The sequence below is a fragment of the Cephus cinctus genome, unplaced genomic scaffold, assembly GCF_000341935.2.
Source record: "Cephus cinctus unplaced genomic scaffold, Ccin1 Ccin1_scaffold0168, whole genome shotgun sequence".
NCBI lineage: Eukaryota > Metazoa > Arthropoda > Insecta > Hymenoptera > Cephidae > Cephus > Cephus cinctus.
In genome coordinates, this window is record NW_014332892.1 from 2,539,158 (window position 1) to 2,554,162 (window position 15,005).

General features: G+C 42.1%; 1 protein-coding gene and 1 long non-coding RNA gene across 6 annotated transcripts in view; one reads left to right on the forward strand and one right to left on the reverse strand.

Annotated features, from left to right (window-relative positions):
- LOC112493839 overlaps window positions 1-3,900 on the reverse strand; it is a 4,679-nt gene extending 779 nt beyond the window's left edge. The window contains exons 1-2 of one of the 2 annotated variants that reach the window (XR_003058718.1): window positions 3,760-3,900; window positions 3,571-3,682 (exon numbers count right to left, since the gene is read on the reverse strand). This is a non-coding gene — a long non-coding RNA (uncharacterized LOC112493839). Of the gene's footprint in view, window positions 1-3,570; window positions 3,689-3,759 lie in introns of both variants that reach the window. The other variant, XR_003058717.1, reaches the window with a different exon arrangement.
- LOC107264270 (5-hydroxytryptamine receptor 2A) overlaps window positions 1-15,005 on the forward strand; it is a 43,307-nt gene that overhangs the window by 14,670 nt on the left and 13,632 nt on the right. For 3 of the 4 annotated variants that reach the window (XM_025081473.1, XM_015732356.2, XM_025081474.1), the window contains exons 2-4: window positions 400-527; window positions 617-1,185; window positions 1,648-1,942. In XM_025081473.1, coding sequence (XP_024937241.1) covers window positions 880-1,185; window positions 1,648-1,942 — 601 coding nt within the window. In that variant the 5' untranslated portion in view covers window positions 400-527; window positions 617-879. The remainder of the gene's footprint in view (window positions 1-399; window positions 528-616; window positions 1,186-1,647; window positions 1,943-15,005) is intronic. The other variant, XM_025081475.1, reaches the window with a different exon arrangement.

The window sequence follows — 15,005 nt, forward strand, 5'->3', positions numbered from 1 at the left end:
GGGGGGGGGGGTGAAGATCTGCAGGACGATTGATTATCTGGCAATTAAGGAGATATTCTCGTATCAGACCCGCGGACGTTGGTTGAGAGCTGCGGAATATCCTTGAAGTTCCTAATGATTTAAGAATTGGCATAACGCGGTTTGGTACTCGCAAAAAATAATTATTAAATCTCCCTAGGAATCCTAGTGACAAATGACAGTTTAATTTGATCCCATAGTATCCCGATTAGCCTTTTCCCCCAGATTTCAAGTCTCCAATAACCCACATTACGTTCAATCAATCTTCTGCCGTGGAACCATCTATGGCTCTTTAACACACAAATATATATATATATATATGCATACTTCTATAACTGCATATAGATTCAATCTAAATCCTCCGTCTCACGTATGTTACAGGAGAATCCAGAACCGAAGTGAAGGGACTACAATATTTCCATCAGCTGGTCCATACCCAAGTCACCGGAAGGTCCCAATCGTGTCTTAAACGGTTCGTGCGGCCTTTGCTAAGTCATAAGGAAGAAAAGGTCAGAGCGCGACAGATACGCGATAAAATATGTAATAAATGAATACATGAAATAATATATATCCAGTGGTTTTTTTATTTTGGCGATAGGAGAGAAGAAAGGATACCGGCGGAGTAGGAGGATAAGGAGTAAAAGGATACAGGAGTTTCCCAGCATCCGAGCGAAGGAAGATTTTTCTCGCGCGTCTCCTTTGCACGGGGAAATTTCCCCAGGCTGATTGGGACAATTATGTCAGCCAAGCTAAACGGTACCGGGACGGTATCACCTCTGGACAGAATGGCTAATTTCCCGGCGGACGTCAGCTAACGCGAAGCGCCGGGAAATATGTGACGAATCTCGAAGCCTGACAAACATGCTGACTGCCGACCTCGAATCGAACGGCTTTATCACGACGAACCTGACTGCCGTGCTGCGCCAGGTCGCCTGCAATGGGACCTTCCTCGACTGCTTCCAGGAGTGCGCCCTGACCCTGGCCAACCGGGAGAGTCACTTCTGCACCGTCGAATACGGGACTACGCTCTTCTGCAGAGCCTGCGACTATCTGGACTGCGACCTCAATGTTTCCCTGGTGCTGAGCGGACTGGATAAGGTCGAGGGGGTCTTCCTCTCGCAGATACAAAAGTTTCACGACTGCAACGACTCCGCTGTACTTGGAGAGGTACATCGGCGATTTTTTTATTTACTCCGAGGCGCCATTACGGTTCGATAATGCAAATGGAATATCGATGTTATCGAAAGAAACTAAAAACAGGCGCGAATCGTTGTTAATTGTTGGTTAAGACCAGATTGTTACTATCGAAGAGGACTCGAGGGTCTCTGACTGATTTGGATCGCGGATGAATACTCGTGATTGAGGTTTGGGTAGGTTGAGATGGGATGATGATGAATGAGGGTGAAAGATTAGGAGGGGGGGGGGATATGCAAAATAAATTTCTTTTGGGTAAACTAATTTAATTATTGACGTTGGAGCGAATTCTTTTTTTTTTGTTTTTTTGTTTTTTTTTTTCAAATTTTTTCATCTCATTTTACTGATTACACTTCGCTCTCGTTTCGGGGTCATTCGGATTCTGTTAGTAGATTTGGGGGTGACTGCGATATAATTTTGGGAAAAATGTTCCAGCAGGTTCTAGAATGTTCGACGACCGATAACGTCACTTTGGATGAATTCGGGGTGACCTGTTCCCGTGCACCTCGGCCGAGCTGGGTCATCAAGGGTCGTCGCCTGGACTGGAGCTTCCTCTTCGTTGCCGTCTTCATAGCTGCTGGCGGTCTTGGCAATATACTTGTCTGCCTGGCAGTTGGGCTTGACAGGCGTCTTCACAACGTCACCAATTACTTCTTGCTGTCATTGGCGGTGGCTGATCTTCTAGTGAGTCTCTTCGTTATGCCGCTTGGTGCCATTCCTGGCTTTTTGGGTGAGTCTCATGTTTTTATGTCACTTGACAATTATTGTCATTTCTCGCGGCTATGGCTTATCAAATGCAAGCGCTGTTTCTTAGGGACCTTGCGGGATCATTGTGGATCGATGGAAGAATTTCACGTGGGTTACAGACAGCCAAGGGATTGATGTATAGTACGAAAAGTGGCAGATGGCCAAATTCGTTTTTAGTTTATCATCGCGAAACACTTCGGCTACCTTCGTTCATTGAGATACATTTGCGCGCAGACACTGTGTCTCGCGAATTTCATTTGGAGCCGAAACATCTATGTATATGCGCGTGCGACGTGAATGTAGCAGCAAATTTTTAGCCCGCATTGATATGTCTATATATACTACGTGGCATACGTAAAGGCTGATTCTCAGTGGAACGAAAGAGGCGATTTGAGAATTCGGCCAAAGTCAATAAGCTATTAGAACCAGGTCAGGAGTAAGCCGTTTCGTGGATCTTAAAAGAGTATTAGGTATCTGACCAGGTAAGGTGACATAATTAGACAGCAATGGCGGCTCTGGAATTAATTTTTTTTTCTTCAAGTTTCCTCCACTCAAATTGGTGCTGCACGGATACGAGTCAACGTTAATCTGTAGAGTATAGGCAGCCATTAAACGAATTGACCGCTTCTCCGTCTGGCAGCTAGATGGCGCCAGGTGCGCGGAACAATTGAAAAAGAAGTTTGAGAAAATTGAAAGAGAAAAAATGTTGGAAAAAAAAAGTGAAAATTGCGTAGGTTGCGCCCGGTTCACTTTGCTGGAACGATTATGGATTGGAGTGAGTTTCTCAAAAGCCTTCTTACCGAGTTTTATTCTCGTTTTTACCTGAAAGAGAGCACTGGGCTGTCAAAGGGCCGGAAAAGTCTGTTATTTTGATATATTTTTGAAACGGGACTCTACGCTTTTCCGCTGTCAGCACACGAGAGTGCTGTAAATCATTATTGACAAACTCGAGGTTGATTCGGCCGTGCGCCGAAGAGTGAAATGTTTTTCTTTTCTTTTTACGTAAATACAGTGTACTCAGAAATTCTTAATTGACGCGCTACTGCGTGATACGTGAGATCAGAGAATGCATTAAGGAACCAGACTGCAACGGCTCCGTCCTATTTTCTTGCACGTATTTGCCTTTTGTCAAGCGTCCTGAAGTGGGAATTTTGAACGACTCGCCGCCGCGACCGAAACGCATCCTGCATTCAGCGCGATTCTCGGCTGCATTCGGAATCGCAGTGGAATGCAAGCTGCGCTTGTCAGTGTTAACTTTCCGCATGGCTCGTTCACAGCACCGTTATTACCTCCACTCGGTAAGGGGGAAAAAAAGAAAAAAAAAGAAACTTTGTCTCCTGCTTCAACGGCACTCGAACTAATTAATTTTGTTCGCTGAGAGACTATTGACAATTGCGAATTTATCGTGCATCTTTATAGCAGTACAACCCTTTTAACGTACTTTTTCAACTACCTGGAGAAAAGGGCCCTATTGCGCATGCGTCCCGTAGTATTTTTTTATTCGCGATAAATGAAGCGTCAAAAATGAATTTTAGACCAAGCATTCTTTTTCAGACCAGCTATAAGAGATGGTATACGTGTTTAATGAGAAAACCAAAATCTAGATCTTACCTGGGTAAACTGATTTCTAGTTTCCTCCAGAATGCAGAACGTTCATCGTCAGAGATGCGTTTGGTTGGCTGCTAATTTTAGTTTTCGTATAATCTCAAACCTCCCCGATTCGCTGGAACTTCCGTAAAGACAATTTTCATCCGTGACGCGTGTCCTCGGATGTCAAAAATTATTTTCGACTGTACTTACGCGCATAAACGAAATTTGTGGGACTTCGAGGAAAACCCGGCCTGAAAGCCACACTCGGATCTTCCCACTTTGCCGAGACATCCTTCGGGCCGGGGGGAAAGAACAGTCGAGAACTTTTCAACGGAATAAACTCTGTCGTCTCCTGCCACGGCTTCTCTTCGCCTCCATTCATTTCATAACGCAACATCACAAGTAAACTCGCATACGTCATACAGCCTGACCTGGATGAAAGGAGATAATTTTTTCAAAAATATTCTCTTTATATTCATAAAACCACGCGCGCATTTCCCACAATAAGGAAAATTCTATATGCACGTGCTAAGACGTGTCCTTGAAAGCGATACATAACCTAACTGTCTATTAAAAGGTCTAAGGCAATCTAAGGGGCGCACTCAAGCAGTGATAACTTTAAAAAAAACTTAAAGAACATCTTTCACCCACAGAACCGTCCGGACACCTGACTTTCGTGTTCGCGCGAACAGCTTTGTCCTGGAGAAATTTTGCCGTTTCAATCACGGTTCACGTATCATCTACGTGATCGGCGAAAAGTGTGATTTGGTTCGTGAAAGTTTGCCCGCCATTAACTCGAAAATCAGTGGGCAGCTCGAGCAGACGCTTCGATAATGGATATAACGGCTGAGGGAACGCAGTTCTAAATGTTCCGGGTAGATGGCGCTGAGTGTAACCGTTAAAAATCGTTCGGACGAGACTTCCTTTACGAAGGCGGGAGAGGTGCCGGTGCTTCGCGAAGCTTTTGATTAACGACCTTCGACACGTTCCTCGTGCTGAAATCGGTCCTCGTTACGCTCGGCAAAGCTTTTATTCGATTAACTCCTTTCACGGGAAACCCTTGATCCGCAAATTTCGTTCCTTATTTAATTAACGGTGGCATTATCGTTTGCCTACCTTTTCACGCCGCTTCGGGCTGGTTGGCAGCAGTGGGCTGACGCTCGTGACGTTGCCGCGGGAAAAGGACAAGAAATTTGATCCCGTCTGTCGGGGATTTACGTAGACTCGTCTAACGTGCATAATTTGGGAAATTGATTTTGACTCTTTTTTCGAGATCCCCATTGGGATTCGCGTTCGGTGCCTGCGATTGAACGATAAGAGAATCCAGTTGGCGCGAGAGGTTAGGTCAGGTTGCAAATCGAAATGTCTTCTTCAGGAGTGCCACTTTCACGAACCGTCTGTGTATGGTGTTTTCTGTGCAAGGGATGTTTATTCGAGCTGAATCTTACGCGTGAATATTTTTATATTGGACGTTAAATTTACCAAAAAATTGCTTCTGCAGTCGGTTGTCCGAAATGTGGATTTTCGTTGTAAAAATTTTTTATCAATTTCCTCTGGATATCGTTGGTTTTGAATTTTTGAAAAAATTCGGCTTACCTAGTTACGAAATACAGTCTGTTCCGTGAAAACCCTTTTCTCAGAATCGACTGACACTTTTTCCACGAGCAAATAAACGAGTGAACAAAAAAAGTAGGGAACAATAAAAGAACCTTAACGCTCAAGTGGCAAGACAATTTCTGGATCAAATGAAAACCCATTTAAAAGCTCCAAACTCGGTTTTACTACTCGGCGAGATCGTGACTCGCTCCAGTCGTTATTCGACTATAAAAATCCAAAAAGAAATAAAGGAGTCGGTATCATTTATCCCAAAAAGTAAAAAAAAAATATCGATAAATCCTTTCAACCATGCATGGCGTCATGAACCACGTTAAATGTACGTTAAATCGTGACCCACGTGTCGAATGACTATAATGATACGCAAATTGTAACCCCATTCGGATTGCTGGGGTGAGAATTTCACAGATTCCACCCCCTTTCATCCCCTCCCGGCCATGCGGCTGTTTTCCACTCGAACACTGAATAACGGTAATACGATTTCAGGTAAATCCCATGAAGGAACGTTTATTGCACGAAGCAGAATTCTAGTTGACGTAGTAAATACTGTCAACCCTTAAGCTAACCCAATCTCAAGGGGTAGTTAGCGGGATAAACTGAAAAAAAAGCTTTGTGATCCAATTCCTTTAATTCCTTCAGTCTTATTAAGGCAAAAGTTAGTTTCTTACTTGCCACTGTAGCTACGAGACTCTTAACTGTCACAATTATCTCCACTTTACACTCGCCTGGATAAGAAGCAACCCGCGTTCTCAGCTTGATGAACGTTTCAATGTCAGCGACGGAAATAGCACCAGGTGCGCCGCTCCATGCCGACGCAACAAGTTCAAATGGCGTTACGTGAAAACTCGCACTTGCTACAGGATCATGGAATGGCAAAGTTTGCGTAGCTGTGTAAATTTGTACTTGGATGGCACAGATCAAGGTCAGTGTCGACCCAAGTCGTGGAGAGACTGTTATTGTGTGACTGTTAAATTTAGCGATTTTTTTTACAGGAATTATATATATATATATATATATACACACACCTGTATTTTATGTCAGGATTTTATTTCCATCAAGCGACATTTTTCTTTTCTGTCTCTGCTTTCTTTACGACTAACTCTTTTCCCTTCTTTTTATCCTCTTGCACTTCTTTTGTTTCCCTACTCTTCTAGGTTGATATAGGAGCTTTCGCCGCTTGTGAATTCACCGTAACGAAGTTCACGGTAACGTCTCGCAGTTTGCTTTGCAGATTGGCCGCGTCGCTGGTTGGAGACGACTGGTTCGTGTCTGTACTTTTGATCCTGTGTGCTAAGAGAGAGAGAGAGAGAGAGAGAGAGAGAGGAAAAGAATAAAGTAAAAAATGATTCTTAGGTTAGAATCTTATTTCTTCCGTAGCGAGATATCGATTGTTTATTGATTTTCAATATTATATATTCTTATTGTCTCCCTATTTTTACACTTTTTTTTATTATTTACTCCACGTAATATTTCCCTCGTGTTATACGTGCATTGCTTTTTCATTTTGTTGATAAAATCCTCAAAAGGACTTACTTAACAGTCACTGACACGTTGATCCTCTTTTTACCATTCTTTCAATGCGATCATACTTCTTTGACTTGTGTATTAGGATTTTTATTTGGTTATTTAAAAAAAAAAGAGTATCTCAAATATTCTACTTCTCTCACGAACTATTCTCCGGTTTCCTTCCACTCCCACTCTGCGCAATCCTTCAGTCCGTATTGGATTTCAGGAGAAACCAGACACCAAGTGTAAGCCTCGCAGGTATATTGCCCTTGGGTTCAACGCAGCTGTGTTGTCTTGTGTTGTCTGTGCTATTCCGTCCGTTCGTTAATACCCTTGACAGGGCAGTCGTGTTACACAACTAGTTTCTCGCTTCACAATTTACAAAGTGTTTTTCCATGTTAGAGCATTGCGGACTAGCGCGAGCTGCAATTTTATACGAGGAATGTTAATTGGAGGTTATGTGTCATACGTCCGAATGAATTCGACGACCGAATCAGGGAAGACAAAGGTTAGTCTTTTTCCGTTATTCGTATATTACATTGTAAAAGGGCCTATTATCGTAATTTTGCACTGGAGGGAAATGCGAATATGGAAAAAGTAGTCGCAATCGTGACTGGAAAGTCGCCAAACGATCTTTTTCTGACATAAATATGAAGGCTGGTTCCCCGTTATCGCATTTCAGGCTTTCACGCTCGACGCTCGTCGTTGCATGGGTTAGGAAAGTCAAAATCAAATTCTTGAAGAAACTGTCAGATAAGAATAGCGTTCTTTACTAATGAAACTAGTGAAGTCTGGTGCATCAACGTTAACGAGTGGAATTTTCCGTTAGACTCGTGACCGATATACGTATGTTTTACTGTGTGAGATACGTCTTGATTTTCTATTTAGTCGAACGACCAAGCAATATCGTTGAAAGACCGTCCATCATAATCACAAAGCTTCATTTCTATATAAAGGATTCGCCTACGTGCAAGATGTGTGTGGGGACGAGGCGGGAAATTTGAAAAAGGAAAATAAAAATATCCTACAGTACTGTTCGACGCTGAGTCTCCCGCGGCCATATTGGATTTATAAATAATACTATCACCTGACGTATACTAAGGCGAATTGAAAAATTATATTTCTTTGTCGTTTTGGCAATAATCGTGTTTCAAGTTTACAGCGATCGACGTGGAATCTATAACGAGCTCTTATAATAAATATATCTGTGATTAAAAGGTTAGGAATTTCATTCTGTGTTATTGAACGGGAACCAATCGGCGTCAGATTGTATCACAACCGTATAAAATTTCTTGCTGATTACCACCAGACAGCCTGGTATTTATACGTCATGTAAATATGCTTATTTTGAATAGGCCACACTGAGTAGACGTCAGATGCAATTCGACGGCGCACAGGACGCTTTGACGTTTTACGGCGGGCGTATTCTGGCGGCTTTTCTCGTCGTTATTTTCGATAATCAATAATTGTCAGTCACATCTTATCGAATTCAGTGTTCGTTCGGAGTCACTAGCTCTCACCGAGACAGGACTAGGCGAACTGCTTGACATACGAGCTGGAATTGAATTTTTAGGCAGAGACGTTCAATTTTATTGGACAACCAATAGATAATGACTATATATATTTTTTCACAAGCACGATTCAATTGTCTTTCGCACAAAAGTGCATAATGTTTTACAACTGAACCTCCGAGACAGTCATGTCTAACCAAGTCACTCTTTTGACCAAAGATCCTCCCTCAGAGACATTGTTACCACGCGAAGTCGTCTCTGCTATATAAATCAAATGAACCAGCCGACTTCACTCTGTGCAATGCTCCTTGATGGCCCCCTATAAATTGATGTCTAGAAATATTCTACTGGATTCCACGAATAACCCTCCTGCACTTCACTCGCCTCCACTCTTTTACATTTATTTATCGATATTCCGATATCACTGTAAAGTCATCTTCTTATGCTCTATCCGTCCAGATAGAAATCCGCCATACCCGAGATACACCAGGACGAAGTAAACGGAAATGGAGCGCGGCGTATTACATCGGCTCGCACCGTAGTTCAGTGAAATAGCAAAGGATGGCGCGCGGAACGAAATAACCGTTAAACCGCATTAACTGTCGGGATTTTTCCACGCTGAAGAAAAATACCAATCATAATCTTCTGCCCTTACAAACATATAATTATTGGATCAAGAGTAATTTATTCTCTAAAAAACAGGTAAATCCCAAACTTAGAAGAAAAGCACCCTGGTAAGTCTACCCGAGTATATCACTTTAATAACTTGAGAAGTTACTTCCGATTTTATAACCACTTTATATCCGACGGATGGTGAAGCCTTACCGCATATACTTTTATTTCATCGGCTGTCAATCCATGTACTTGTCCTCTGTATATTTACGTGCGTCTACATATATCTTTTTATCTTCTTCTTAGCATCCCCCTCCTCAATCTTCTAACCACAAATCCGTTTATGGAACTACACGTGCGGTATTTCTCAAAGGCTAATATCATTCCAGATCCCTTTGCCATTTCATGCATGAACGTATAGACGGTATTTCTCAACGATTTCAAAATATCCCTCTTTTGTAAAATCCAAAAGAAGCTCCGGACTTTACGTAAATACCCTATTGATCTACGTGGGCACCTTTTCTTTTAACTTTTTCTTTTTTTCATATTGAACTTATAAAGAAACGCGTACCGTCTCTCTCTCTCTCTTTCTCTCTTTCTCTCTCTCTCTATATATATATATATACTCACAAAATTCTATATGCTCCACTCATGATTTTCTCAATGTCGCAAACTTCTGCCGTCCTCTGCTCGTTGGTTTACTTAAAGGCTACCAAAGACGAAAGTCAAACATCTTTCCAGTCCTGACGTTAAAGGACTTTTCGTCTTTTGGGAAGGAATATATAGTTGCCAAAATTCTCGGGATTACCGTAAATCTCTGTAACGATACTGTACACGTCTGCCAAGTTGTTAATCAAGATGGCGAATCTTTACGACCGTCTAGGTACACACTCGAGTAGTTTTTCTTAATGACTCTGCAAACGAATACTTTTCTCACAATCTCCTATATACGCGCAAAGGATAATTTCATCGTCCGGGACTTCGATGTTTCTATTGAAATCAGCCATCTTTATTCCTGGCATTTGTTTCGTATCCCGTATCGCTTTGGGAAAGACTCTTCAGGCGGATTAAATAAATTGTCATATAATGAGAAAGTATATTCAAGCCCGGGAAATTCAAATTTCCTTTCCCGTGGGCGTTACGCTAAATTTATTCCGTTATTTCTTTTGTTAGATCGATCGGGATCGAATTTAATGAATTAATTTTTATTTATTTAACCTCGTGGAAGGGGGATGGTGATGATCATTGGGGTTGAAGGGGTTAAGTATAAATTTATAAAATCACGTAAAGAGCATACGGTGACGAATAATATTGCCTTATCGATTGTTTGGTTTGTGTCCGGGCTAAATTTTGTTTCCTTCCCATGCTGCTAGTCGCTGCTTTATGACACGAATGTCAATTATGAATTAATTTATATTATATACACAGACGGGGGGATGAGATCGAGTACGGCGAGACGTTTTCATTAAAATTTGTCAAGGTCACCCAAAAGGTCGTGCAATAATTTCGTCAAACCAAGGTCACTGCCACAGATCCAAACGGGACTGGAATTTGACTCGTCTTAGCCCAGGATAAGCGGCGAGCTGGCAATTTTAATCCAAGTCACTAATCATTACGAATGGAAGCCGCCGGAAGTGAAATTATTCAATATATATTATTCAGCCTGAAATGCCCTTTGGATTCCTATAATAACTCGAATCGATTGGGCGGAATAAATGATATTTTTAAAAATCCCTTCTCTTTTCCCAAGTAATCGCAACAGGTTCAACCCGAAAGGGGTAAAAAATTTCGTTAGAAAAAGAATTCCTTTTTTCCTCAATAGTCTTATGTAAATATATATATGTAATAAATTATGTATGTCTGTTGGATCTCCTGTGTCGTACAGAACGTCATACGTGTAGATTTGTTTACCTTAAACGGTGAATTATACCTTGTACGTATATACAGCCGAGCATCGAAGTTCACAGGAGACCTCGGCTGGGCCTCTGGGTTACGCAGTAGGGCGGAGCTTCTTTCAGGCTTCGTACGAGGCACATATAATATACGCCTCGTGCCTGTAACGTGCGCACGACGGTGATAGGGTGCAAAAGGGAGTTTTGAAAAGGTCGAAAAAAAAAAGAAAAAAGTGAAAATGCTCGCATTAAACTTTAATCCACGTATGCGTACGGTAATTGATTATCCTGATGGTATAAAAGCCTTGCGATTGGCTCGTGATTAACGTTTCAACGAACAGCGCACGAGCCGGATGCGTTGAGCGTGAAATATAATAGTAATGGGAATTCGTAATTCCCGCGAAAATTTGAAATATTTATTAAAAGCCAGCACGATTACGAGCCAGTGATTAAATGAACCCTTGCTCGACCCTTGAACGGTGACCCGCGAATATACCCGAACGAATCGCGCGCACGACACGGATACGTAATTAAGGGCTGTTTTGAAAGAATGCCCGGAAAAAAAATGTACTTTTTCCCTTTTTTTTTTCTTTCGAAAAATTTTTTTTCAATTCTCGATACGCGCTCGGTCTCGTGAAAGCTCTTTGATTTGTCTTGGACCATTCGACAGCCCCCCGTAGTCACCCCTTTATTTGGGGTGTCAAGGGCCCCCCCTTTTGCACTCTGAAAATTAGTCAACCCCCAATCAATTTTCAAAGGGTGACAGAGTGCCTGCGGGAGGACCCGATAGAGAGATCTATGGCAAGAGCGAGGGTGTGATGGGAACTTAGGGGTGGAGGTGGAAAGAAAGAGGGGTTGAAGAGGGACGAAAGCGAAGAGGGGGTGAATGGGGGGTCCGGGCTCGTTCATCCGAAGCTCTCAGTGCTAGTCGGCTGTCAATATTTGACCGAAGGGATTCAGACTGATTAGATCGAAGTCATTATCCACCCTTTGTATTAGGCAGCCGAGTGACTCACCTGTCTCTCTCTGGGTAGCACCCTCCAGATACACCCTTATCTGTCCTTTGCCGCTGTGACGTAACGAATGAAAATTTTGAGCCGTTTCGGGTAACTTTGCGGTGAACATTTTTTTAATTTTTTTAAATTTTGAAATTACCCCTTCTTCATTTTTGACACCCTCTCGGTGCCGGTTCAGCGTGACTCTGTGGCTTTTTCACTGTGGGCAAGCAGTGCAGTTCCACGTGATACATGACTTTTGGCCTTGTGACTACGGGGCTATGGGGTGAACTTTCTTTTTAAGGGAGAAAATTCTACCATGTAAATAATTCAACTATGTAAATCGATATGGAAAATCCTTAATGCCTTTGTGAAATCCTACCAAGCCCTTTGGCTGACTCGAGAGTTTCATCCCCCTGATACGAGAAGGGGTTGTTAGCCGATACGGAAGAAGAATCAGGGGGTGTGTTTTTTTCTTTTCCTTTGTCCCTCGAAAAAAAAAAAAGAGATGCAGGCAAAAAAAGTCGTGTATATTGGATTTATTAATTTCAGCCGAGGGTATACATGTGACACGTGGAATTTTGATTTTTTTTTTTTGACGACGTGACAGGGAAATTCGATACGTAAGCCCGTGCAATAAAAAATAAGGAATTCGTCACGTAATATATTTCCTGGATAACGCGTGGTGCATTGAAATGACAGACGTGCCTGATTTTCGGATAAATATTAAACTACCCCATAACTGGTACGCAGGATAAATATAATTAGGGTGGGGAAAGGAATTTGGATTTTTGAAAAATAGAGGATAAAATTTTACACGGTTGTCAAATCGGACGAAAAATTTCGTAATGATAGTACAAGCCATTCGGGATTGACTTCGGGTATGGTTTGAAGTTAGCGCCGGACAGATAACACAGCAAGTCCGCATTAGTCGAGAACTTCAAGCGATTGGTTCTCGCGCCTGGTACTCATTCTGTGATTTCTTTGCTTATTCCCTTTTATTATATATTCCCGTCTAGTCGATTTACCTCGACTGGCAATTTCAGCTCTTCGCAAAGAGCGTACGGCTATCCGAGATAAAGGTACGAAGATTCACTCGATAATGCGATCCGGTCGTTGATTCTCTTTTCAATTATTTTTTTTTTTTTTTTCAGTAATTCAGTCACCGAATCGAATCGCAGCCTCCTCGTACCTGAAGCATCGTAGTCAAAGTAGCCTTTCGTATCGTCCACGAGGCTTTAATTCAACTCGGAGAGATTCCCTGGAGCTGAAATATCCGAGCGGACTAATTACCATTTTCCGCGACTGATAACTCACGCCTTTACGGCCACGATAAGACCTTCCCGGTAGCGTCTAATGGACGGCCGAAAAAGGGAGAAGGAAGAACGTGGCCGAAGGCAGTGGGAGAGAGAAGAATGAGGAAAAAAACTTTGAGTAAAAGCTCATGAAGAAAATTGAACTTTCCACTAATCGGGCAGCCCCTCGTACTTAATGACGCCGTGTAGATATCTACAAGCACTTCTCTTTCCGCCATCTTGCTTTCAGTGCCAACCTTCAAGATTGAACATCCGTTCGGATTCATTGGTCATTGAGCTTCCTTTCCCAGCCTTTTGGCTGTCATCGGAAATCTTTACCGGTAGCCATTTTTTTGGTCCGAAAGTATACTCGTTTTTCTTTTGAATAAAAAAAAAAAAGAACTGCTAAAAGCAGGGTCAGGATCTTTGCCTCTTTCGTGGGATCTTAGTGCGAGGATGTTCACACTTGTTTTTGAGGTTAAACCCAAAACTGTACTGGCAGGCTTGACTTCTTTTTTTTTTTTTCACCTATTTCACGCGCCAGTTCAATTATTATTCCATCCGCGTAGAGTATCACTCCGTGGCTGCTATAGCAAAAGGACATCGAAGAGCTGGTTTTACCCTGGAAACGTTAAGGGCTAACGGTGAGGACTCTTGTTCTTCTTTTTTGACTCTTACGACAGATCGAAGCACGCCTCGAGAATACGACTTTGTATTCAGGATCCTTTATCTCACTGGATACTGTTGTGTTGACACTGTCACTAAATAGGTTACGACAATTTCATGAGGATCACCGAAGAATCTCGTTCACCTTAACACGAGAGGCCATTTTGTTTTCGGATCCAAGTTACCAGGTGGTACCCGATTGTGATTTTTGATACAGAGCCAACTTCAGTCGGTACGTATAATAAACAATTCACGATCAATTCATGCATGTTAAATTATATTTCATATTTTATATTAATATATTTTATATATTATATATTTTATATAAGTCGGAGGAAATAAAGGCTTTTGGTTGTGGTCAAGGGAGCTGATTCGTTCGCAGGTTTCTCAAGACCTTTCCCGTACATTACAATCTCCTAGGTAGATGCTTAATAGACGTACATGTTTCTCTACAAGAAACTTTGTGTGCCAGCGACTAGCTCCAATATATGGTCCATTGAAGGACGGTAAAAAATAAGAAAATAAATAAAGCAAAAGAACACAGACATCAACTATATCCATTATTATAACACTCACAGTCTGCAGAAACGATACGCGAACGACAAGCGCGAAATATCAGACGAACTCATAATAAGATAGTAGCCAACAGCTGAGGCCATATAAACAGAAGACGACACGTGTTCACTGGCTCGTTGCGCATGCGCGTCTCGACTCGTTATGCCTGCGTCGCGTCGAAGCTCGTACGTATATATGCGAGGTGACAAATTTTTTAAGATTGTGTGACAGGAGACAAATTGAGAAAAATTTTTCGACTGATCTTGCTAAGATGCCAGATATCAGCATTGCGGGAACCGATTTTATTGGGCATAGGCTCATTGTAAGGGAAAAAAAAGAAGAAAAAATATTCGACCTGACACATTTTTCGCCCACGACATATACCCGCAGATAATTCAAGTTATTTCATCGTAGCAGACGAAAAAGCCCCAACTTGGTGTCAATAAGTGTAGCGGTAGCGTCTCGCGAGGAGGCCGATTTTTTCTTTTGATACTTGGCGTCGAGACGCTACCGCGTCTCTTGATTTAAGATTATTCGAATCTTGCTCCTGCGAATGGACTATCTTCAGTTTTTCGACTAATAATTTTATATTGCATTTCACAGCTCAACTTTGACCCGCTCAAGAATTTTCATTGATTCGTGTCAATGACTCGACATGGCCCAGCCTGTCTACGAGTTTCCTCGCAGACACTGAATTCTACTGGACGACACAAAGTTCCTGGTCAAACTTTGTCAATCGAGTGAAATGCTGATTTGCGTCCTTGCCGCTTTTCGATGGACTTCTGCAACTCCTGGAAATTCCTTGGATAA